Source organism: Procambarus clarkii, chromosome 43 (assembly GCF_040958095.1).
Source record: "Procambarus clarkii isolate CNS0578487 chromosome 43, FALCON_Pclarkii_2.0, whole genome shotgun sequence".
Lineage (NCBI taxonomy): Eukaryota > Metazoa > Arthropoda > Malacostraca > Decapoda > Cambaridae > Procambarus > Procambarus clarkii.
The window spans coordinates 34,797,998-34,825,019 of record NC_091192.1 but is presented as its reverse complement, the minus strand read 5'-3'; the positions used below and the strand labels follow the sequence as shown (position 1 = coordinate 34,825,019).

The 27,022-nt window shown below is 39.3% G+C and overlaps 1 protein-coding gene across 2 annotated transcripts in view; it reads left to right on the top strand.

Moving 5' to 3' along the window:
* Nucleotides 1-22,262, top strand: part of LOC123755950 (carboxy-terminal domain RNA polymerase II polypeptide A small phosphatase 1) — a 120,571-nt gene extending 98,309 nt beyond the window's left edge. The window contains exons 1-5 of one of the 2 annotated variants that reach the window (XM_069300231.1): nucleotides 873-948; nucleotides 4,138-4,388; nucleotides 4,597-4,746; nucleotides 11,868-12,053; nucleotides 17,286-22,262. In XM_069300231.1, coding sequence (XP_069156332.1) covers nucleotides 888-948; nucleotides 4,138-4,388; nucleotides 4,597-4,746; nucleotides 11,868-12,053; nucleotides 17,286-17,591 — 954 coding nt within the window. In that variant the 5' untranslated portion in view covers nucleotides 873-887 and the 3' untranslated portion in view covers nucleotides 17,592-22,262. Of the gene's footprint in view, nucleotides 1-872; nucleotides 949-4,137; nucleotides 4,389-4,596; nucleotides 4,747-11,867; nucleotides 12,054-17,285 lie in introns of those variants that run through there. The other variant, XM_045738935.2, reaches the window with a different exon arrangement.
* The last annotated feature ends 4,760 nt before the right edge of the window (nucleotides 22,263-27,022 follow it).

The following is a 27,022-nucleotide window of genomic DNA, read 5'->3' as shown; positions in this document are numbered from 1 at the left end:
CCCATATGTGAATGTCTCCTCACGATATCTATCATAATATTTAATGCTACAACTTTCAGGTCTTTGAGAATTTGTTAGGTCTGTGAGATCTTCATTAGATATTTGTTTAAGTATTCTCTTTGTCACTGCTAATATAGTGGTGCTATCTCCGCTGTTTGAAGTATGTCAGCGATAATTCTGGCATTTAGGCTCCATCTCTAAATAACGCTAAGGACCTGCGATAGTTTTTTTTCAGCATTCTTGATCAATATGAAATTCCGGGAGTCTAGGGGTAGTGGAGAGTGCCTGGGCATGCTGTCTACACTGATATATGAGTCATTATAGACAGTGCTGAAACCTTCACGGAGACTTTGGTTGGATTCTCGTTCATCTGTGTGTTTTGGGGCTCGCTGAAAACTGTATCGTATATATTTCACTCATTTATTTAATCTGTGAAATTTCGGGCTCTGGCGCAGGGGGTTCAATGTTAGATGTAGTTTTAATTCTAGATGTTACATAGAAAAAGTATTTTGGGTAGTAGAGTCTCTCACAGTCTCTCCCCTACTTGGATAGTAGGCTTTTAGTAGGTGGTGACCTTGGGTAGTAGGTAGAGCTTTGCATAGTAGGGGGCGACCTAGGGTAATAAGGGGTGACATTGGGTAATAGGGGGTGACATTGGGCCGCGGCAAGCAAGAACAGGTCAGAACTGGTAGCACGGGCATCACACGTTAAGCCGGGTGTGGAGAGAAGCAGCACCCCGTCTCGCCAGTGTTCCCACCATCAAGAAAGCGTCGTACTAAAGTCCTCTTATTCTAACCTACCAGAGGCCCCCACGAACAGAAAACGGGGACAGTGATTCAGTTTAGCGGGCCGCTAGTAAGACAATTTTTGGCCGTCAGTACGTCAAAATGCGACGTGCTGTTAGGAGGACGGGCTGGCAGAAGAGCTCCCAGTACCAGCACACTCCAGGTAGGGAAGCCAATTGCAGAGAGTCCTATGTAATCACGGAGTGAAGCCTCATCAGCCCGCGTGTGAGGACGAAGCCGAACACATCCCAACGTCAAGATATTGCCCATTTGGATATTTGCCGTTACGTCGCATTTGTAGTGGGTTACTGGATTCCGTAATGAATCTCTGGAGGTATTGGGAATGAGAGAGTGGTTGTGTTATGTGATACGTGAGTTGTGTTTGTGTGTTGTGTTGTGTTGGTGAGCGCGCGCTTGTACTCTCCTGCAGTGATTGCTTCTAGGCTGCTCTGGGGCCAGATTGGTTTCTGCACAAAGAAATTCTCTCTTACTTTCGACGGACAACGCAATTAGAAAGTAGAAATCGATACTGTTGAATTTGGACGAACCGTAAAACGATTTTCTACTTATATTGCAAAGAAAAAAACAAACTAACCTAACCTTCCTAATCCTCATATACATTATCTAAGGCCTAATATAATGCATGTGTGCACTATACTAGGCCTAGGAATATATTAGTTTGCTTTTAGCTTCATCTAAACTCTCTTAAAGTGAATAGTACACAATTCTGCTCTCTAATTGCTTAGTACGTCAATGTTTGTACTATGGTGTACATTGTTACAAAAGGTACTATCTGACCAGGAGGACGGGTTGTGTTGTTCACATCTTTCTCTACTTCCACACGCTTCTTTTCTACAGTGTTCTGTGACCTCAATATTCTTGTCTGCCTGCTAGTTTGGTCTATTCTCTCAACACTCTTGTGCTGACGCCTCAACATTCTTGTGCTGACTCCTCAACACTCTTGTGCTGACTCCTCAACATTCCAGTCTGGAGATGTTTGAGGAAGGCTTGGGTTAGTGAGAAGGCTGGTGTGTGAAGCATGCCACGTTATTCAATGGATCCCTTTGTGTGTGTGTGTGTGTGTGTGTGTGTGTGTTGGGGGGGGGGGAGTCTGCACCAATACTGGTCTCTCCCCTCTACACCCACCAGTACCGGTCTCTCCCCTCTACACCCACCAGTACCGGTCTCTCCCCTCTACACCCACCAGTACCGGTCTCTCCCCTCTACACCCACCAGTACCGGTCTCTCCCCTCTACACCCACCAGTACCGGTCTCTCCCCTCTACACCCACCAGTACCGGTCTCTCCCCTCTACACCCACCAGTACCGGTCTCTCCCCTCTACACCCACCAGTACTGGTCTCTCCCCTCTACACCCACCAGTACCAGTCTCTCCCCTCTACACCCACCAGTACCGGTCTCTCCCCTCTACACCCACCAGTACCGGTCTCTCCCCTCTACACCCACCAGTACCGGTCTCTCCCCTCTACACCCACCAGTACTGGTCTCTCCCCTCTACACCCACCAGTACTGGTCTCTCCCCTCTACACCCACCAGTACCGGTCTCTCCCCTCTACACCCACCAGTACCGGTCTCTCCCCTCTACACCCACCAGTACCGGTCTCTCCCCTCTACACCCACCAGTACTGGTCTCTCCCCTCTACACCCACCAGTACTGGTCTCTCCCCTCTACACCCACCAGTACCGGTCTCTCCCCTCTACACCCACCAGTACCGGTCTCTCCCCTCTACACCCACCAGTACCGGTCTCTCCCCTCTACACCCACTAGTACTGGTCTCTCCCCTCTACACCCACCAGTACTGGTCTCTCCCCTCTACACCCACCAGTACTGGTCTCTCCCCTCTTCACCCACCAGTACTGGTCTCTCCCCTCTACACCCACCAGTACTGGTCTCTCCCCTCTACACCCACCAGTACTGGTCTCTCCCCTCTTCACCCACCAGTACTGGTCTCTCCCCTCTACACCCACCAGTACTGGTCTCTCCCCTCTACACCCACCAGTACTGGTCTCTCCCCTCTTCACCCACCAGTACTGGTCTCTCCCCTCTACACCCACCAGTACTGGTCTCTCCCTTCAGCACCCACCCACACTACACCTACAAAATTCTGAGGGGAACTGACAAGGTGGACAAAGATAAACTCTTTAGCATGAGTGGAACATGAACAAGGGGACGCAGGTGGAAGCTGAGTACCCAAATGAGCCACAGAGACATTAGAAAGAACTTTTTCAGTGTTATTAGTTAACAAATGGAATGCATTAGGCAGTGATGTGGTGGAGGCTGACTCCACACACAGTTTCAAATGTAGATGTGATAGAGCCCAGTAGGCTCAGGAATCTGTACACCAGTTGATTGATAGTTGAGAGGCGGGACCAAAGAGCCAAAGCTCAACCCCCGCAAGCAATGTGCAACTTGTAATTTCCAGAAAGTCATCATCTTGATCATTAGCCGGTGAATTGCATCATAATATTAAATATCAACCCATCCTATTGCTGAATATATGCCATTTTTAATAAAATTGTTTTTTTTGTTTTGTTTTGTTAAACGTTGCATACTTTAAAAATGTAACGTATTAGTAAAAATTAAAGCACTGTAATGTTGATGTTTTCAATTCATCGACCTCAGTAGGAAACGTGGGTTGCTTGGGTTCGTATGTTTCAGGTTAGGCAAAAACCGTAGTAATTTTTTGCAGCAGGATCTAAAACTTGTACCATCGTGAACATTTTGACGTCATAGTGACATTACACACCTCGAGCAAACATCCAACAAACCTCGAGTGATACATCAAACAACCTTTTTGTGTGTTCTTGTCATTGGGTTAGGTTAGGTGTGCTTACAAGGTAGAGTAACATACCTTTCCCTCTGGTATTTTTTTCAGAGTGGTAAATAGAGGGAACGGACAGGGTGTAAATATAGTAATGATGTGGGTATTGTGTTTCACTACATTAATGCTCGATTATGATTCGTTTATTATTTTTAATATTTCTCATATCTGCCTTCTTTGTTGTGTTCCTCATCAATTTTCAATTAGTTACTTTGTTGTTTGAGCTGTCCTATCACAGGTCAGTCTGTGCTACTGTCATGGCCACTTTACTCTTAAATTACAGTATTTCCCTCTAAGCTATTTGCTCTTGTTACCTCCAGTCTTAGGTGCACAGCCGCCATTTTATCACGTCATCAATGAATTTTGTTTAGTATTGTTTTTGTTGCATCAAGATGTGTAATTGTTTTCTTTGCTCAATAATTACACATTTTATTCAGTAATCCTTAATCCTTGCTAAATTTGTTAGTCTGTTATGGATAAATTTCACTTACATGAATTTTGTTCTTTACAGGGAACCAGAATGGTAAAAAGCCCAAAAGAAGTATCCTCCGCACACTATTTTGCTGTTGTGTGTCTGGAGAAAATGATTCGGGTGGTTCAGCCAACGGAGTGTGTGTGTCTGAGGATGTCTCTCCCTATACTCATTTGCCACAGCCCCCGGGGCCACAGAGACACCTCCTGCCATCCGTCAGTCACCGAGATATGCACAAGAAATGCATGGTTATTGACCTTGACGAGACGCTTGTTCACTCATCGTTCAAGGCGAGTGCTAGTTGTTTCATAATTGAATATAGATTGTAATGTTAGCAATACCAGTACTGTATTTATATTTAAATTCAGAACTACAAATTGTGGTTATAAAAACTAAACTAGCCTTCCTTTTGTTTTTTATTTATTTTCGTGCACTGTTAAAATTGGGTTTGTTGTAATTAGCATTGTGCTTATAATAATAAGAATTTTTTCTTTCCAGCCAATTAGTAACGCCGACTTCATAGTTCCTGTCGAAATAGATGGAACCATCCACCAAGTTTATGTATTAAAACGACCCTTTGTGGATGATTTTTTACAAAAGATGGGTGAACTATACGAATGTGTACTCTTCACAGCCAGTCTAGCCAAGGTAAGACTACCATCAAATAACAACACTGTAATACAGCACAAGCAACATCATGATCATGTGCTTTTGCATTAACTTTTCTGGAGAACATTTATGTATCCATAAGAACATATGAATAAAAAGAAACTGCACAAGGCATATTGGCCCATATGAGGCAGCTCCTATTTATATCCACCCAAACAAAAGTCAAGACATATATGTATGTATGTTTGTATGTTTGACTTGTGCTTGAAACAATCTAGCAATCTCACATGTATTATGTTAAACAGTAATTTGTTCCACAAATCAGCAACCCTGCTTTCAAACCAATATTTACCCAGGTCTTAACTGAATCTAAACTTCTCTGATTTACATCCATTGTTTTGTGCTCTATTTTGTGTTGATGCATTTGCCACAGCTTTTTGGATGGAATGCCAGGCAAGGAGGGCTTGTTAAATCATTGACCTTGAGGTTGAGTGACTTGCTCGGAGAATGCCAGACTAAAGCGTGCCTCTAATCATGCCCAGTTACAAGAGCAAGTCTCACGTCTCATGGGTTGGAGGTCCTGAGAGCTACCATGTGAGCTTCACCATAAACAGCCTCTGATGTAAGACAACATAGAGCTGAGTGGTAGTACAGATGTGCATTGTTATACGGTAATTTTATCTTTGCCACTTTGTCTTCCTCAACTCTAAAAAAAAAGTATTCTTAGTTCTGGTAGAACAGAACACAGTGTGCTGACCCTGGTGGTATTCCTGATTAAGGATACTGCATCTCCAATTATTGTGAGCAACTGTACATACTGTACACAACTAGCAGGTTAATCTTCATATTTTGCTTCCCAGTGCTTGGCAAAGGTCATATTAAAGAACAATTTAATAATCCAAGGTATCTCCAAAACCCCATTTTAGTCATAGTAGAGCATTTATGAAGTACATACAATGATATTTTTTTCTCCTGTGTGTGTTTACCTATCTGTGACTGTGGGTGGAGTGAGATCTAGCTCTTTATGGCCTGCCTCCTAGCCATTTACTGTGTATCTGGCATGAAAATAATCTCTCTGGATATGCAGGGCCACTGGAGTGAGTTATTCAAGTTTCTTTAATACGTGAGAGTTGCTGTTATATATTACAGCAAGTATCACCATAGGCTCCTCCCTCTTTCCTCTCACTGCACTTACTAAGTCTGCCCAACCCATCCTCATCATTGGTCACTTCACCCAACCTCATAATTTAACACCTCACCACTCGTTGTCTCCAATGATTCATACTCGTATCACCACACACACACTTGTACTGACCTAATAATACGAACTTACTATACCCAACAGACATTTCTCCATTCTTCTTATTTTCACCACCTGGCCAAACAGACCTGCATGAGTGCCTCATCTACTGATAGGAAAGCTGGATAAATAAACTTTTAGGCAACTTTCCCTACCCTTGCAGCAGGGTTAGGTCTGTGTTAAGGGGCACACCTAGTGTCGAATTAGGATTTTTCTAAATAAAGCCGATCTCTTATAAATTGGCTAACATGCTACTAACCATTTAAAAGCCAGCTGATTGTTATTTGTTATCTCTGTTTTCACCGTGACTATAAAACAAAAATATTGTTCTATATAGCACCAGAGAGTGTGTGTGTGAACACCTCCTCTTTACTGAAATGTCATAGTAAAACTGAACTTCATGAATCTGTTTACTATTGAAGATTCAAGTCACTATTCACCCTCACCTATGAAGGCGTGACGTCCAAAGCAAAAGTTTTGTTTAGAGAGTAACCTGAAAGCTAAGTACAGTTCAGCATACTGATATCACACAAGTCTGTTCGTTATTGCTGAAGTAGTACCAGTTGACATTATCCCATTCACCACTGGGGCAATAATTCTTCTTTCAAATGAATAAAATATACTGAGCATCTAAAAATCAAACATGCAGACTGCAATCATCTCTCCAATTCCTACAGAAAAATTCCAAGCCGAGGAACTATTTTTGCTGGAAGACTCAGTGTTATGATAGCTAGCAACACACATGATGATATTATCGAGGCAGTTTATAATGCAAATCCCACACTAAAGGCAATTCGTATTTACAGAATAAACAAAGAAAAATGCCCCCATGCAAAAATTAACCTTGAATCAACTGAACACGCAAATAAGGCAGTAGAAAAAGGGTTCACGCATTTTGGTTTGAAGTCAGCCCCCCCAGCCAGATATCGAAGGAGGGGCATTAAATCATCACACAATGATTTGGATGCTTTAAATTTGATCATGTTGCAAACAAATATACTGAAGTGATCCAACCAGATCACCCAAGATCACCCAAGATCCAACCAGATCACCCAAGATCCAACCAGACCACCAAAGATGTATCATATGTGGAGACAAACACAGTGCAGTGTCTCCAGTGTGCCCCAGAAGGAAAGAAAAATCAAGAAAATAATGCAAGGCCAAACAAACCTCAACAAAGAACCCAACACAAGATGCATCCAACATGCAGTCACCAGCATTCCCAAATCAACTTGGTCAGTGTAACAACTTAAACCACACATGACAATACAATTCTTACCAACAACAACCTCATGCCTGGTTCACCACAACATGTTTGGTTGTTATGGTTTAGTTTGGTTGTCAAACTTGACAACCAAACTCTGAGTTGTCAAACTTGACAACTCCAACACACAACGATCTCCTCGTTGAAGCAGAGATTTGGTACTGGATCCCTTATGCAAGCAATGCCAGCCGAGGCCAGCACAACTTGTGAAATTTCTAAAAAAAAAAAAAAAAGGAAATGAATTGCCTAGAAACAAATTGTGGACTGCCTACACAAACACCACCAACCCAGGCTTGCACAAGCCAGGAACTGCACCAAACAGACATCGAGACAAATGTTCAAATATAAAGGTACCTCGTCCAACAGTTCCTCTAAACCTAAACATATTCAATTAAAATGGTATCCTGATCAGTCACTAATAACAACAAAACAGAAAAGTTGAACAATTTCAGATTATGAACTGTCATGAAGGCAATGAATTCTCAGTCCATGTAAATAATATGCAGGAGCCAGTCTACGTTACTTGGGTCCTTATAATCATTCCCTCCCTAGAATGATGCAACAATCTCAAGAGCCTAACAAAAAGATAAATCAATGGAATAGTATAAAATTGATATACACGAATACTGTTAATACTGTACAATGTATTAAAATTGCATTTGTGAATGTATCCCGTATTGCAGGCCTTCAAGTTGGCCGAGGGTCACGTAGATGTCTCTTCCAGTTCATCAGCGTACTGTACTTTCTGGTTTGATTTTATTTTTGTAATGTTTGTCTATTAATCTATATATTGGTCCCTCAGTTTATGCAAGGAATGCATTCTGGAAAAACTGAATGCAACACAAAACTGAATTTAAAGTTATTGTCTATGGGAAGAGATGGGATACTTTGTGACACTTATTGGGCCCTTTTTTCAGTTCTATCTCCAAAAACCTTTTGTATTAGACAACATGTAAGTACTCATGCCACAGTTTTGGCATTCTGTGTACGCTTTGTATAGCACAGTACAGTATCCATCAGTGTTGTAGAGCCTATTTTGTGTAGAGACAATATGGCGTACTTGCTGTCTACCTGATGTTGGTTCCAGGAATCAATGTCCCCGACCAGGCCTCCTAGTTTCTGGTCTGGTCAATCAGGCGGTTGAACACAGCTGATGCAGCTTGATGAATGAATCACAGCCTGGTTGATCAGGTATCCTTTGGAGGTGTTTATCAAGTGAACACTGTGAGAGGTCTACCAGTTATGTCCAATAAGTGTAGAGGGGGAGTGTTGAAAAGTCTTGAATCCTTGATGTTGATAGTTTCTCTCAGCATACTTATTGCACTTAAGCTTTTAAACTGGGCTATTTTGCACATCCTTCCATGTCTCCTGTTTTTTTGTAGAACTGTTGCTGCATGCAGATTTGGAACCAGTCCTAATATTTACCAATTATATAATATTAGTCCAATTATATTTACCTAATATTTGCTGCTATCTAGAGAATGCAGGTTTAAAATTGTTAAGGAGTCCCAATATTTAGATGCTTTATTGAGTATATTCAGGCAGTAAAAACTTTTGCACATTCTCCAGGTTTGCAATTTCTCCAGCTTTGAATGGGGCTGTTAATATGCAACAATATTGCCCCACTAGAGAACACTAGTATCTTAAAAAGTATCATTAATGGTATGGCATCTCATGCTTACAAGGTTTTTTCTAACCAGCCTGACAATTTTCTTACAGTTGTGACAGCTACTTTGCTGTGTTCTTTAAAAATAAGGTCTTCTGACATGATTATTCCTAAATATTATATATAGTGTATTGCTATTTCTTTTAATAGTGTTGTTTGACTGCACTTCATATTTGTTTTCGGTTTTGATATTTTCGTTTTATACCATAGTAGTAGTAGGTGGAACTTGCCTTCATTAAACATTATGCTATTTTCTGTGGTCCATTAAAAGACCTGGTTCCAGATTCATGAAAGCACTCACGCAAATACTTACGAATGTGTACATCGTTCCTCAATCTTTGACGGCTTTGGTTACATTTATTAAACAGTTTACAAGCATGAAAACTTCCCAATCAACTGTTGTTATTGTTATAAACAGCCTCCTGGTGCTTCGGAGCTCATTAATTGTTTAATAATTGGAAACAAAGCCGCCAAAGATTGAGAAAAGATGTACAGGTTCGTAAGTGCTTGCGTAAGTGCTTTCGTGAATCTGGCCCCTGATTAACATCAGATTGAAGGTTTGTCATGTCCTCTATATTGTCTACTCTCGTGAAAATTTAAGTGTCTTCTGCAAAGAATGATACGGTAATATAGTTTGTATCTTTGTCTATGTCTGATGTGAATGTGGGAAAAGTACTGGTGCAAGCACAGCACCCTGGGGGACTGAGCTTTTCATGGTGGATGATCTGGATTTTACTTTACTGACAATTACACTATGGGTTCTATTCATTAAGAAATTAAGGATTCATCTCCCTACATTACCAGTACAGTATTTCCTTTTGTGTGCATTTTATGTGCAATAACACCATGGACACATTTGTCAAGAGCTTTTATGAATTTCCTGTATATTACATCAGTATTTTGCTTTTCGTTTGTGTCATCTAAGACATTGTCATAGTGGTCTAGCAATTATGGGAGGCAGGAGCACCCTCTTTATGAACCCATGTTGTCCTGGGTTATGAATTCCATTCGTTTTGATTACTGAGTTCATATGTTTTGTGTATTCCATTTGAATACCAATTCCATTTGTTTTGTGATCGAAGATTTTGATGTGTGATGTGATGTGTGATGAATTATTGGTGGATAATTTTTTGCATCTGCTTTACTACCTCCACTGTTTTAAGTATGTCAGGGATAGCACCAGTATCTAGGTTCCATCTCCAAAAAATGTTTAGGACTTGTAATTGTGGTTTTTACAATTGTTGATGAATATTGAATTCCAGGAATCCAGGCCTGGTGCAGAGTGCATGGGGCATGGTATCTGTGGTTACTCTGAAGTGCAGTAGGGTTAGGGTGACATCTGATATATGGTTTGATATTGATGGCACATTCATGAAGAATTAATTTGGATCATTGATCTTCAATGTGTTCAGGGGTTCACTGAAAGCAGAATTGTTCTGTAGCTTCAGTATTTCACTCATTTCTTTGTCATCTGTAAAAGTTCTATCACTCTTGTGTGCTAGATGTAGTTTTGTTCTAGATTTTGCATAGGAGAAAAAGTATTTTGAATTCATCTCTTATTTCATTGATGGCATTTTGCACTTTTTTCTGGATTTTATAAGATTCTTGCAACTTAGCGCAATTGTTTCCGTTTCGGTACATGACCAGACTTGTCATTTTTAGGACTGGGTGAAGTGTTCGGGTGGTTCTGTGATTTGTTTTTTTTTGCCTGTAGAGGGAATACCATTCTAGTTCCAGTTTGCACCTTTTTCTCTTTCTTAGTGGCATGTGCCTTGGAGAACCCAGCACCAACACGCTACAGGAAATCATTAACAGATTGCCAAAGCACCACTTCGTAGGGCTTGGTACGATGTTTCCTCATGATTTGTTGTATGCAAACAATGGTAACCTTCCCCCTCCTCTTAACAAACTGCTTTCATTTAATTTCTCTTCCATTTCCTCGTATTTCTTCCCATCTTGCGGGCCTTTCTCTTCTTGTACATTAAATTGACTAAAATACTCACTTCACTACTCTTCAACATAACAAAACCATCTTGGTACACTCCTCAATCTTGCAATTTTCTGAGGTTCCCCTCCTCATCACTGCATGATTTTTTCTTTACCCTTCTTGGTTTCCCCAACACCGCACTTGTCTCTAACATTGTTAACTCTGGGATTTGTCATGGTCACTCCATAGGTACATCTCGCATCCTTAAGAATACTACAGCTCCTTCATGCAACTAACTCCCTGGCCACATGTCATCTTATTCTTTCACTGCAAGGCTTTCATTGCTAGAGCTACCTACCTCTCCTGACTCCTGACTTACTAGTACTGTAGTGCATATTACAGTTTTCTTAGTTATCCAGGTAAGGTAAGCTCCTTAAAACAATTTTTCCCCGCATACAGTACTTCAAATGACTTGTCCAAATAGGCAGAGTCCAAATAATGTTCATTTAACAATACTGTAATTGTAAACTTACAATACTGTACCTTAGATATGTATCTGAAATTACGAGGATATAAAGTATCATAAATTCTTCCCTTAACATCTGTCGTTATTTTCATCCCCAAGATAATAAAGCATTTGAGAAGCAGAAAGGTGTGGCAGACCCAGTTTTGTTACACACCACTTGACTAGAGCATCATCACTTCTGTGGTGGTGCATTTGTACATTGTCTCCGACTTAATCTTTGCAAGACGAAATGTTGTGTTCCAGTTTGATTGAGATATATTACAATCATCATTTATTAAGGCAGTATTCATGTGCAGCTGTATATAAGCATTTGTTTAAGACAAATGCTTAGATACAGCAATATAGTATATAAGCATTATAGTAAGATACAGTATTCTGTATACAGTATAAGCATTCAGTTTTAAGATCTATCCAATCCGAGAGCTCAAACTTGTTATTTGTTTATAACTTTAATTAAAATTCTACTTTAATTTTCAGTATGCTGATCCAGTAGCAAATCTTCTCGACAAATGGGGAGTGTTCCGGGCACGGCTATTCCGGGAATCTTGCGTCTTCCATCGAGGCAATTATGTCAAGGATTTAAGTCGCTTAGGCCGTGATCTTCATAAAGTCGTAATAATGGATAATTCACCCGCATCATACATCTTCCATCCTGACAACGCTGTGAGTAACAACCTTTGAATACAAAAGCAGTAGTTGCATATTCTGTAGTTGCAGTTAAAATGAAAATACTGGTTAATAGGATATTACATTTTGAAATAGTGGCAAGGTAACCAAATTTTGAACAAATACAAATGCTACTTTTTGTGTGTGTGTGGCCTGGTAGATACGTGGCAGGATATTCAAGTGATAAACTAGACCAAAATTTATTTATTTGAAACCAGATGCATTTATTGAGAAAAGGAGGACACTATTCTTCATTCTTGGGTCTGGAGAAAGAGTATGAATGCGGGAGGTTGTAAGTCTCTGCTACATGATGACTTGTTTAGTTTAAAATATTTAGTACTGTAACCAGTGGTTGTATGAGAGCTGATGGTACAGAGGGTTTGGCTCAAAATAGAAATGAGGGTGTACTAAGGATATATAACATAATTTTTTACTATTAGCTTTAATTTTGTACATAATTTTGTACTAAGGATATATAACATAATTCTTTACTATTAGCTTCCCCAGTGTTAATTTCAGGTACTTAGGTATGGTGGAAACTAGGAACTTAAACGAAACACAGGGTACAGGACACAATCAGACCTACTCATAGAAGGAAAGCAACATGTATAAGATCTGGGAGTTATGATGTCTTGACATGATGGAAGTTAGTGAACATAACCAAGCAAATATAGCGGGAGCCAGGAAAATGATAGGATGGATTATGAGAACGTTCAAATCCAGAGATCCCATGGCAGTACAGTACTAATGCTATTTAAATCACTCATGTCGTCCTGTCTTGAGTACTGCTTAGCACCTGCTTCCCCTTTTAGAGCAGAAGAGAGCTCTGAAGTAGAGGGAATACAGAGAACCTTTATGGCATGCATAGAAACAATAAAAACATCTAAATTATTGACTCTGTCTTAAAGCTCTCAAAATGTACTCTCTGGAAAGGAGATAAGAAAGGTATCAAATAATATATACAAGGAAGGCCAGGTCCAAATTTGCACAGTAGAATAACAACATACTGAAGCAAAAGATACACAAGGAAATGCAGAATAGAACCAATGAGAAATAGAGATGTCATAGGTACAATCAGAGGACACCGTCTGAACATCAGGGGCCTGCGGCTGTTCAATACCATTCCAGCAAAAAATAGAAATATTGCCAAAACAAATTGGATGTCTTCAAGAGGCCCTTAGACAATTTCTTGCAAGACGTCCAAGCAACAGCCTGTTGGACCAGGTTACCCCAATTCGAGCCTGGGGCCTCAGGCCAGGCTCGGGGAGTAGCACTCCCAAAACCCTCTCCATGTATGCCCACAGGTGGACAGGGTTATAAGATGAGAGTAAGGTATAGTATAGTACTTGTCGAGTACAAATGAAGTAAACAAGTGCAGCTGTATGCAGTACTGGGGGTGCAATTGTTGATGTTTTGCTGGGGTAAGGGGTTGTCAGAATTAGAAGCTCTGTAACAATTGATATAAATTACAGTAATGGACGGACAGCAGCGTAAACCATACTTAAGTTGTTTTGGCATAGATAGAATAACATTTGGCTTACAATTTGAATGGTGGTATATATATTGGTAAAGTAATGTGTAGTCTGCCATTAGAGTGCCGAGATAGATGTTGTCACAACATGTGCGGTGGGGCTGTGCTTACACTACCTAATGCTGCACAGTGTGTGCTCCAGAAGATACAATACTGTAGTGTAATGGTCTCTCTTTTTTTTTCAAATATCTTATCTCCTTTTGTCATTATTCTGAGTATTTCTGGATTGATGCCTTCTCACATTATGAAAGGGGAAAATAGTAATGATAATATTCAGGATAAATAAACTATATTAGAGGAGAATTTAAATTTTTAGTAATTACATGCATATGATAAAAAATCTGGTTACATCAGTTAAACAAAATAGGGTAGGATGGTTAGACTCTTTTTCTTATTATTTTTATGATTAATTTGTTCAAGTATAGTTCTGAATACAGAACATTTTGGTTGAATTTTGGTATGCATTTTGGTTGAAATTCATAGCATTGGTATTTACAATGAAATCTAATGTGGCAAATATTACAATCACCCCTTTCCTTGCAAGGAGCTTTGAAGGAGTGAAATTTCAACATTTCATTATTTTACATATGCAGTACAGTATGTTATCTTGTGTCAAATTGGCAGTCTTTCTCTTGGAACTGTATCTAACTAGCTTTGTATCCTTGGTAAAGGAATCTTTAAGTTCACATTTATAGTGTTGTACCCCCTTGTGATGCTACCCAGACGTCCAAGTAGGGGGGTTTAACCCACCCTTATACAGCTACAGTCACTATCTGCAATTTCTACCTGTGCTCAAATGCCATATACAAGTGATCCTTATGGTCTTCATTACTTTCTCCCCTGTACACCTGGATTTAGTACTTTAAATTAGCTTGGAGATTTAAGGGTAAAATACACCCAAATGCTAGCCAAAAATTAGAATTTACTTGCTGAGATTTAGGCATTTTCCCAGGGAAATCACCTGGTCCTGAATGCCTGGGGGGGAATTTCAGATCAACCGAATGGACATACACATTTTCACACTCATGTACGTATGTGTGTTTAATTACTAAGTTATGTTTTTAGGGTCAAGCGTTGGCTCTTAGACACGTCTTTTCTGTGCATGTGTGTGTGTGTATTCACCCGATTGTGCTTGCGAGGGTTGAGCTTCAACTCTTTGGTTCCGCCTCTCAACTGTCAGTCAACTGGTATACAGGTTCCGGAGCCTATTAGTCTCTTATCATATCTACATTTGAAATTGTGTATGGAGTCAACCTCCACCACATCACTGCCTAATGCATTCCATTTATTGACTACGCTGACACTGAAAACGTTGCGTGTGTGTATGTGTGTGTGTTGAGTGGTTACGTATCAGTTTTTATCTAATTATGGTTACCTAGCTGTGTCTGTGGGGGAAGCAAGATCTAGCCCCCTCCCCCAACTATTGTATCTGGTATGTTTATATCTCCTGCCCTTACAGTATTCTGTCATAATTGATCTTAAAGTTGTAAATGGAGGTAGCTTCCATGACCTCCGCATCCAGCTGCTGCCACTTCTTTACCATCATCACTGCACACAAATATTTTTGCACATTTCTCTGGTTCCTCTTTTCCAACTTCCACCTGTACCCCCCATCATCTGGTAAAAACCATCTCTATGCTTTATTCCCATCCTGCATTCTGCATGACCTGAAGCACCTAGAGAGGACAAACTTTGTAATGGAGGGGCATCATGGTTTTAGTTATCTTGAGATGATTTCGGGGCTTTTTAGTGTCCCCACGGCCCGGTCCTCGACCAGGCCTCCACCCCCACGAAGCAGCCCGTGACAGCTGACTAACACCCAGGTACCTATTTTGCTGCTAGGTAACAGGGGCATAGGGTGAAAGAAACTCTGCCCATTGTTTCTCGCCGGTGCCTGGGATCGAACCCAGGACCACAGGATCACAAGTCCAGCGTGCTGTCCGCTCGGCCAACCGGCTCCCTCAAAGTAGGGAGTTCCCTCCCTCAGTAGGGAAAAATCGTGCATAACAAACTTATTAGTTGTAATAGTTCTCTGGCAGGGTCACTAAGATATGATAGGATAAAGAAGGTTGGGTTTGCACTTTTCCTAGTCTGTTAAAAAAATACCTTTGATTGTGTTCCTCACATAGGGCTTGTGTATGAGATAGACATAAGGGGGTATGAGATATACATAAGGGGCATAACTGGCCAACCCATCACAGTGTTTAAGAGAGTACTTGACAAGCACCTCCAAAGGATACCTGATCAACCAGGCTGTGACTCATACGTCAGGCTGCGAGCAGCCGCATCCAACAGCCTGGTCGACCAGTCCAACAACCAGGAGGCCTGGTCGATGACCGGGCCGCGGGAACGCTAAGCCCCGAAAACACCTCAAGGTAACCTCAAGATAAGGTAGGGAAGCTGTGGTAATTTGAAGGACAGTGAACTGGATAAGGATATCATCTGCAGCATACATGTGAAACTTACCTCTGTTGTAAACCATCATCTGCAGCATACATGTGAAACTTACCTCTGTTGTAAACCATCATCTGCAGCATACATGTGAAACTTACCTCTGTTGTAAACCTGATTGGGAGTAAGCCAGGCTGAGCAAAATTTCACTTAATAACTTGCATGTATACCTACATTTTGCAATTACAGTATTGTAGTTGCAATTTGAGAATAGTCACAATCGGTACATACCCGAGGCATATGTGGGGGACCTGTAGCAGAATGGTCTACATCATCGGCTTTACAATCTAAGAACCCAAGATTAATTCTCTGGAAGGACAGAAATGAATGAGCATGTTTTCTTTCATCTGATGCTTCTCTTCATATAGCATTCAAATAGGTACCAGGTAGTTAAGCATTTGTAGTGGGTGGCATTCTAGGGAAGATTAGTCATTGACCTAGTAGTATCTGGATAAGCCTAAGTACTGTACAGGCTTCCTTCCTGTACTGTACACTGTACTGTACAGTGCGTATACAGCTCTAGACATAACATGTATAATGTCAGCTGTTTGAGTGGTGTCATGGATAACATTGTGAGTGCGGCCTCAAGATCAGTTGTGGGTCATTTGTTGTGAAAGTAATAAGGGAAGGATGAAAATGAATGGGGAGGATGAACTTCTCCTGATGAATAAGCCTGTTAGCTTCTGTAAATGATCACAGAATCTTTTAATTATTTTTTATTTATTTATATCTACAAGAGCTACTACATTCCTGTACAGCCACTAGCGCGCATAGCGTTTCGAGCAAGTCCTTAATCCTAACTTTCACACACATCCCCAACAAGCAGCCTGTAGCAGCTGTCTAACTCCCAGGTACTTATTTACTAAAGATGAACAGGCGCATCAGGGTGAAAGAAACTGCCCATTTGTTTTCTCCTCTGCCAGGGATTGAAACTGGACCCTTAGGACGACGAACCCCGAGGGCCGTCCACTCGCCTGTCAGGTCCCCCCCCCCCCCTCCCCCTAGAATCCATCCTGTATGCCTGAATACAGGATGATGAATAGTATTATGAATAATATTAATAAGAGAGCTATTACTAAGAGGAAATTCATCTAAACAAAATTAAACTTGTATTGGGTTTGATTTTTATTTGAAGCTTTTTAAAGCTATTCTAGTTCTTATTGGATTTATTTGGTATATCTTATAAATACAGTATTTTAAGGTAATTAGTTGATTTCTCATAATTGTTATTTGTTCTACTCATACAGGTTCCTGTATCATCTTGGTTTGATGACATGAGTGACTCGGAACTCATGGACCTCGTTCCCTTTCTGGAAACGTTGAGTAAGGTGGACAATGTGTACAGTGTTCTTCGGAACTGCAACAATCCACTAAATTCACAGACTCCTCCTCAGCAGCAACAAGGAAGCCAAGTTCTTCCACAAATAACCCAGGGACCTATGACGCAAGTCCAGCCATCACCTCCACCACTCATTTCACAGCAGCAGCCTCAAGAACAACAGCAGCAGTCGTACCAGAAGGATTATGAGGAGACCAAGGATGGTCCATCATGAGGGAGGAGAATGACCACTAGGCAGGGTATGGTGAAGGAAACCCACACACTAGTAAAGTGAGTTCTCTCTACACTCCTGCCGGCCCCCTACCCACCCGACTCCCTCAGCCACCGCTGCAACCACGGCCCACTTATTCGTTTCCTCTGCCCTCCACACCTGGCCTCCTCCAGCTGGCCAGGGTACTTGGGGCTCGGGCACTCCACAGCACACTGGTTGCCGGGACTGAATCCAACTGACTGCTGCTACTATATTGCAGTCACCATCCCAAGTTATTGGGTGGACTGATAGGCAGTAAGAAGAGCCTGGTAGGTCTGGAACCAGTCGGGGATGCAAGCGGAACTATGAGGACTGGAGTCCCTAGTAGGGTGACTGTGTCACTGTTATGGGTTCAATTAGCGAATAGGTGACAGCCAGTGGTACAGACAATCTCTGTCCTACATCTGAGCACACCTATCCTCACCAGCCCTCGTATTGTATTGGATGTGAGTATTTGATGCTGCCAGTATGTGAGTGAAGATTTTTTTTTGTGTTAACGATGCTGTGCAATGTGCTCAGCAGGAGTTTATCAGACAAGTGCCAAGATGAGACTCCCACTCAGTGTCATCATATCATGGAATGCTGTATATTATAGCAATCATACTTTAAACTGTATGATGTTATGCAGCTGCTAATTTTAACGATTTTTACCTAAGACTTAGAGGCATAGTTTGTGTGCTTTACTATTTTCTGAACAAAAAGATTTTGTGTGCCAATGCCGAGTTCTCCCATGTTTTTATTTCCAGTCACCATTATCGACGGTGGACATTCTGCTGTCGTTGTTTTGATATTCATCCTAGCTTTCTAGGATTCCCCAGTAATGCCTAACCTCCATCCTTGCTTAGTTTGTCTGTTATTGTGTTAGAGTAGCTGTCACACCGTTGATGCTGGGTTACGTAGGGTGATTGGGGCTACTAATTGTTTTGAAGCGGGAATGGGCGGGTAGCCTAATGGTTGGTTGGCTGGCTAATGCAAATGCACCACCATAAAATAGGCAGTATCACTGCAAATCCTAAATAAAAGGTGTTTAAGGCAGCAGGTCACGTGCACGTCAGCTTCCAAAACAGACGTCCAATAGCTAACATGGCCTTTTTCCTCAAGTGAGTGTCTCCTCCCGTTGTCCATAATCTTGTTATATAGGTATAGCCAAGAAATATATATACAGTATATATATATATTAATCTTATATCTTTTATTTTATTTTTATTAATTTTATTATATATATAAAAATGAGAACTATCATGGTGGGCTATTAAATTTTCCATAACTAATGGAGATGTTCAAAAACTTTTACTTATCTAATAAAGTTATAGCCCTGTTGCACATTATCTCTACAGACTGTAGTGTAGATGGTAGTGTTGCTAGATTTTGTAAGTGGGAGAGATGCATTGGTGCTGTAAATGTAACTGTTCTCTGTGATAATGGGCAAAACCTGGAACAAAGTTGAATGGGAGGAGAGAACACGGCTGAAGATTTGGATCATTCTGGGACCCCCTGGGCCTAGGGGATGGAAGGAGACTCCATGAGCATTCTGCATACAAAACATAATGTTGGTCTGTAATATGGGGAATTAATCTCAATGCCCAGTCATGATGTTTTATATGAAAGAAGGATCTTTATAAAAAAGTTTTTAAATTCAGTAATAATGTGAATGTTGCGGGTCATAACCTTTCATTCCCTCCACCAATAGTTGCGTGACTGGTTTTGCTGTCCCGGTGAACAACAGCCTTAGGAGAGTGCAAGGCAATGCTGCCTGTAACTTTTTCTAACCCTGGCTGATGTGTCTCGTCTGCAACTTTCGTAAAGCCCATGTGGGATGGACCACTGGTATATTTTCCAGCTAAGTCGATTAAAATGAGTTTGATCGCAACTGTGAATGAGGGCAAATGACAAAGTCCGAAAAAACTCAACTCTGTTCCTCCAATCTCGCTTCTTTCATGACCCATCACGACAAGCGTCGTGATCTGCTGACCTTGTGTAACTGTCCTGCCTGCCCGAACCCAGATATTACAAGATAACATTCTCTCCAAACCAACAGCCCTAAACCCATGGTCAACACCTACCCCTAACACTGCTTAAATTTTTGTTTAATTATTAATTATATTAAATTTCCTGTTAACCATTAGACAGTTCAGAATTTTTATGACAATTTTGCCTCTATTCTTTGAGCAATGATCGTCGAGTTTGTATTTTATGTAAATCAATGATATTTAGTGTTTGTTAAGTTTTGAGTGCACTTACAAAATTTAGTGGTGATCATACATTTCTCCTTAAATCTTGACTTGATTTATGTAAATGATTGGTAAATGTGTAAAATGATTAAAAGATTTCTAGTCCTGATGAATATGTTTGTCAGGTGCCGCATGCGGTAGGTGTTCCCCCTTGTTGGTTTGGGCCGGTGGGAGGAGGGAGTGGTACGCATTGTTGTTGAACGACGCTCTTGTGTACATAGACTCCAGTACAGTACTCAGTTGCAGGCCTTAGTGTGTACAGTATCTGGCTGAGGTGTCTGCAGCATAACTTGTAGGAACTCTTTTTCTCAATATGTACAGTACAGTGGCCTTATTATTGTTAATGTTTAAACACTATGTTTTTTACTGAAATGGATTCTGTAGAGATTAGATTATATATGAATGATAATAATATCTTTAATAATATCTGTGCAAGATAGTGGAAGCGAATGCTTCTCCGAGTAGCTCCTTTTTATGGCAGGTGAAATTGCAGTATGTATTTTTTATTTGTTTGCTGTTGTAAAGGAGCCTTTAATATTAAATGTTACAAAGCATTTATTGAGGATTTAAGAGTTTGTATTTGAAGTTTGGTTGGACAATCAAAATGTTTAATGTTGATTGCAGAGTTTAAAGTGATAAAAAAAGATTTACTGCAAAATGAGACGGTGAAATTAATATTCGAGTTCTGGAACAGGGGCAACGGGGCAGTGATGCTTTGTGATGCTTCAAGTGTTGTGTTTTCTGGTATAGAAGAACAGTCCTTGAACTGTCACGCAGGTGTGAGGCACCCATCGTCACATTGGTGGATGTAGTCTGCAGAATGTAGGATTTTTTCCTAGAAGTGATATAGAATGTGTAAACTAATTTTATTACATTGTTCAGTAGCTTTTATGAAGTAATACTGTCCTCTTCAGCATCTGCATGTGCCACTACAATTAAAAAAAAGAATAATTTTTTATGTAGTGTGTGTAATCAGTGTAAATTAGGCATGAGTTTTAATGTGACAAGCCCCGAGGAAAATGCACTGGCAACATACTTATGATGTTAAAATGTTGTATATCTGTGAGTTACCCGAGTTGTTTGAGTGTGAGTGATTGCTACAATTTTATAATGAGAATTTGTTAATGTGGCAGTAGTGACAATGTCTTCCCAAGTCCATAATGTGTTTTAAATGCCCTTGTTTCACAACTCGATATTGTCAAGCTCAAGCCTCGACGCAGTCACCCGGGATCAAAATTAATCGCAGGGTGTTTCCCCTTGTTTCTTGCCTTATTGTAACAAATAACAGCAACATTGTCATGTAGAAAGTACTTTGGTCACAAGATGTTTTATACCGATAAATTCTACGACAGTTCACTGTACAAAGTGATTTTTAAAAATTTAATATTTCATCTTCAGACACAAGTTTACATGTAAAGCAAATAAACTTGTTTAATATTACTTATTTATCCATACAACCCAAACTAAGCATATGATGTGTGGTCTCTTGTGTTCCACAAGAAGCAGGAAACCCTTGTGAATGTATAGGCATTGGTGCAAGACTGATTGCTTGCAGTAAATTGTGCCATGCAAATTATATTAATGGGGCTGATTGAAACAGAAATTACTGCATCTTACTATTGATAGAAACGTTGAGAAAAGTAAATAGAAATTACTTACTATTGATAGAAATGTTGAGAAAAGTACTCCACAGGTGGCCCTCACTCTGCAAAAGGGTGTTTACCTGTATGGTGCCAAATGTGAACTTGAGTGCAAGATCTGTGCATGTGAAGCAATTTCATGTACTACATATAAATACCAGTAATACACTGACTTGTGTTTTATGGACATTTGGATTACAGTATGTTTTTGAATACCTGATACCTCTCAAGTTTTCTGTATTTCATTATATACTCTTTTGGGGCTTGAAAGTAGCAGAAGGGTTCAGTAATAATGTTCAGGTTCATGTTCATTTTATTGAAAGATGTGTTAAAACTGGACTTTAGGAGATCTCTGGAATGTAACCCTATGTTTTGATTTATCATGTTCATTTTGATATCCATGAATTGCCTCTGCATGAGGTTTTTTCAGAAAAATCCTTTGTGCAGATTAAGGACCACCTATACGTGACAGCCATTTCGGTAATTGTTTGCAGTTTTAAATTGAATACTCCTCGAGCCTAGATGACATTCAGTATATTTGTGCAAAGCATGATATACACTAGATGAAAAAATAACAATTATTATGTGTATCCACCACATGATAGTAGAATGATATAAATGCAGAGCTAAATGTCAACTTGTATTATTTTTGTGTGAATGCTGTGGAGTAAAGATCTAAGTAATGTTACAAGGCTATGACAAAACATTTTTAACTACTGACTAAAATAAAAATAACAGGATTAAATTATATGCTTTTAATATTATTGGATCTTTTAATACCACCAAATCTTGAGTGTAACCATTGCTAAAGTATACGGACTGGTATTATTTTCTTTAAATGTCAACAGGATTAGCTTTTTAACTCTAACTTCAAGATAGTACAGTTCTGTACTGCAGTATTTTGTTATAAAGAAGTGAAAGCTTATTAACATCAGCAGCTTTATACATTGTATGGCAAACACCAGCTGTATATTTACTTGCTTAGATATTAGTCATCACCGACCCTATTTGCTACAGCAGCCTACATGTGTTCCTGAAGCTGCACAATATCAACTAGGTACGTGTAGACGGTGCCGTATACAGAAACATTGTGGTTATGATCTTAAAGTAATCATAGGCTTGCGTCTCAATGGCTGAAGGATTCATTATTAAAAGTCCAGGGCTGCATACCACACCTCTGTGCCAGCATATAAGGCGCACATGAGCACAAGACATGACGCGCGCATATTTTGCAAAGGCTATTTTGTTTCCTTTAATCTTTCTATGGGGCATTTTGCATTTAAGCAATAAAAAATGGTTCTTAGCACCGTAATATCATGTATAAAGGACATATTTTTTATAATGCCATAAAATAATGTAAAATACACTCGCATTTATTGCATTCTATCCACTGGAAATATGGTAATTGCTTGTGGTGTAAGTAAGCGTCCAGTGTAAAGGACAAAGCTAAATAACTGGCAATTAAGTGTAAGTTAAAGAATTTTAATTGATTGTCCACTAAGCCCAGCTAAAAATTATGCATGAATTAACCATTTTATTTTACCAGTTACTGTATTAACATTATAATTTGTGGCAATTACAGGCAAGAGAGTAGCAACCTATCAACTTCTGGAGGGTTATTAAGGCCACCATATTAGTTTACTGATCAATCGGCACGTTTGCTTTAATCCCCGGCTTGGCACCTTCTTTTGATAATTAATTACTTGTTTTAATCTCTAACATAATTCAGGTTTAATAATAATAAAGAAGTGTATATGCACTTCAATTAAGATATGAGGTTCACCTCTTTGTGTATGCTGTATTTGAAGGAGATGAGGTATTTAAAGCTGTGTATGGAGTTTGTCTCCACTATTTCACTTCTTAGTGCATTCCATTTGTTTACTATCCTGATATTGAAAAAGTATTATCTCTTGTTCATGCTAAATAGTCTGTCCTTGTCTGTCCCTGTCTATTTCTGTGAATATTTTGTATATGCTAATCATGTCTCCCTTGTTTACTTCCCTGAAGTGAAGCCTAACCCCTTTAAGTCTTTCTTTGTAACTCATGACTGGTTTTGGTAGCATACATCTGAACTTTCTTCAGCTTTGTTTTGTGTTTTGAGAAGATAGGGATTCCGTACTTCTGCCATGTATTCCAGACTGGGTCTGTTACAAATTTTCTACATGTGCAACGACTCTTTGCTCAGATTCCTAAGACAGCTAAAGATGTTTTTCTGATTTGGGTTTGTGATGGTAGGTTCACTGTTATATCAACCCCAAGTCCTTTTTCTCTGTCCAATTCAGGTATGATTTCCTTTCCTTTTTCCATGTGATACTTTGTGTCTGGTCTCCTATTCCCCATACCCAGCTTCATTATTTCGCAATTTGGTTCACCGACATGTTTTCTTACACAGCTTCTCGCTGCTATTTCCACGAATTTAGCTATCCAAATGTTTGTACCCCCATCGGGTTTCCCGTTTTGCCAATTTATTTTGTTGTGCAGTTCTTCGCAGGATAGCAATAACTGAAAATGGGTCGATTGTCATTTTGTGGAGGATTTTATCTTAATGATACTAATATCTTAGGTCCTCTAATTGTTGTAGTTCATTTTATAATGTCACTGAATCTCTCAGAACCTGGGAGTGACGGCTCTTTTGAATGCTTACATCTTAATGCTAGGAGTGAGTGCCATGACAGGTTAACAGATTGGAAGCAGTTTGGTGATGAAATCAGTAGATTAAGGCAGATCATAGTCAATAATGAATACTCTTAACAAATATGTCGAATATGATATTAATTAAAAGAAAGGCTATCTCTGGTAGCCTTTGGTCTGGTCCTCTGGTCTTTACCTCTGGTCTTTACCTCTGGTCTGGTGGACATGTACACATGCCCCCACGAAGGATGTAACCTTCAATCTAAGTACATAGGTATGACATAGACCAAGCTGATGAGGCGTTTGACCTGTCATCTTCAATCCAGTGCCCCCCAGAAATCACATGAGACAAGCCCATGACATCACCCTAACGAGAAATGCTGAATAAAAGCACTTGTATAATAGACAAAACCCAAGATGTAAGAAGATTACACATTCTTGAAGCAATCCACATAAAAATAAAACAACCTACCATTTTATATATATATATATATATATATATATATATATATATATATATATATATATATATATATATATATATATATATAATATATATATATATACACATATATATATATATATATACATATACATATATATATACATATACATATATATATATATACATATATATATACATATATATATATATATATATACATATATATACATATATATATATATATATATATATATATATGTCGTACCTAGTAGCCAGAACGCACTTCTCAGCCTACTATGCAAGGCCTGATTTGCCTAATAAGCCAAGTTTTCTTGAATTAATATATTTTCTATAATTTTTTTATTATGAAATAATAAAGCTGCTCATTTCATTATGTATGAGGTCAATTTTTTTTATTGGAGTTAAAATTAACGTAGATATATGACCGAACCTAACCAACCCTACCTAACCTAGCCTAACCTATCTTTATAGGTTAGGTTAGGTTAGGTATCCGAAAAAGTTAGGTTAGGTTAGGTTAGGTAGGTTAGGTAGTCGAAAACCAATTAATTCATGAAAACTTGGCTTATTAGGCAAATCGGGCCTTGCATAGTAGGCTGAGAAGTGCGTTCTGGCTACTAGGTACGACATATATATATATATATATATATATATATATATATATATATATATATATATATATATATATATATATATATATATATATATATATATATATTTTATATATATATATTATATATATGTCGTACCTAGTAGCCAGAACGCACTTTTCAGCCTAATATGCAAGGCCCGATTTGCCTAATAAGCCAAGTTTTCATGAATTGTTTTTCGACTACCTAACCTACCTAACCTAACCTAAACTAACTTTTTCAGCTATCTAACCTAACCTAACCTATAAAGAGAGGTTAGGTTAGGTATGGTTGGTTAGGTTCGGTCATACAGTATATCTACGTTAATTTTAACTACAATAAAAGAAAATTGACCTCATACATAATGAAATGGGTAGCTTTAATATTTCATAAGAAAATAATTAGAGAAAATATATTAATTCAGGAAAACTTGGCTTATTAGGCAAATCGGGCCTTGCATAGTAGGCTGAGAAGTGCGTTCTGGCTACTAGGTACGACATATATATATATATATATATATATATATATATATATATATATATATATATATATATATATATATATATATATATATATATATATATATATATATATATATATATATATATATATATAATATAACTGAAAACTCACACCCCAGAAGTGACTCGAACCCATACTCCCAGAAGCAACGCAACTGGTATGTACAAGACGCCTTAATCCACTTGACCATCACGACCGGACAAAATGAGGTGATAGCCGAGGCTATTTGAACCACCCCACCGCCGGCACTCGGATAGTAATCTTGGGCATAGCATTTTACCAAATCACCTCATTCTTTGAGGTGATTTGCATATTGCAAATATTGTCCTGGGGACCATTCAGGCTTATTCGCATTTGTGTTCCTCACGTGTGCCCCAAAGAATGAGGTGATTTGGTAAAATGCTATGCCCAAGATTACTATCCGAGTGCCGGCGGTGGGGTGGTTCAAATAGCCTCGGCTATCACCTCATTTTGTCCGGTCGTGATGGTCAAGTGGATTAAGGCGTCTTGTACATACCAGTTGCGTTGCTTCTGGGAGTATGGGTTCGAGTCACTTCTGGGGTGTGAGTTTTCAGTTGCATATTGTCCTGGGGACCATTCAGGCTTGTTCGCATATATATATATATATATATATATATATATATATATATATATATATTTATATATATATATGTATATACATATAAATAAATAAAAAATAAATAAATTATACAGTGGGGCCTCGACTTACGATGGTAATCCGTCCTCAGAGACGGATCGTAAGTCGAAGCGATTTTTCCCATAAGAAATATGGGGAATTGAATTAATCCGTTCCCCACCCTCCAAAATATTAACTTACAAATACATTTTATACTGATATAATTTTTTTCTAACTACAATACAGCACATTTGTTTATCTTACCTTTATGGAGGACTATTGATGGCGTATGGAAGATGGTGATGAGGGGGGAAGGAGGAGAGGTGTTACTGTTTGGAAGGGGAGTCCCCTTCCATTATAACATCAGGCAGTGATGTTTTCTCTGGGGTACTCTCTCTCCTACGTTTTGCCTGCATACCACTTGGACCTGGTTGTGGTACACTGCTTGTTTGTCTCACTAAAAATTTGTCAAGAGACACTTGTTTTTCCCTTCGTTTTAACATTTGTCTGTAGTGATGCATCACAGTGTCATTGAGTAGGTTAAGGCAACGGCCTACTGCAGCTTGATTTGGGTGAGTCGTTTCAGCAAAGGTTTGCAATTCTTCCCATGCTGCACACATTTTCTTAATTGTTGAGGAAGGG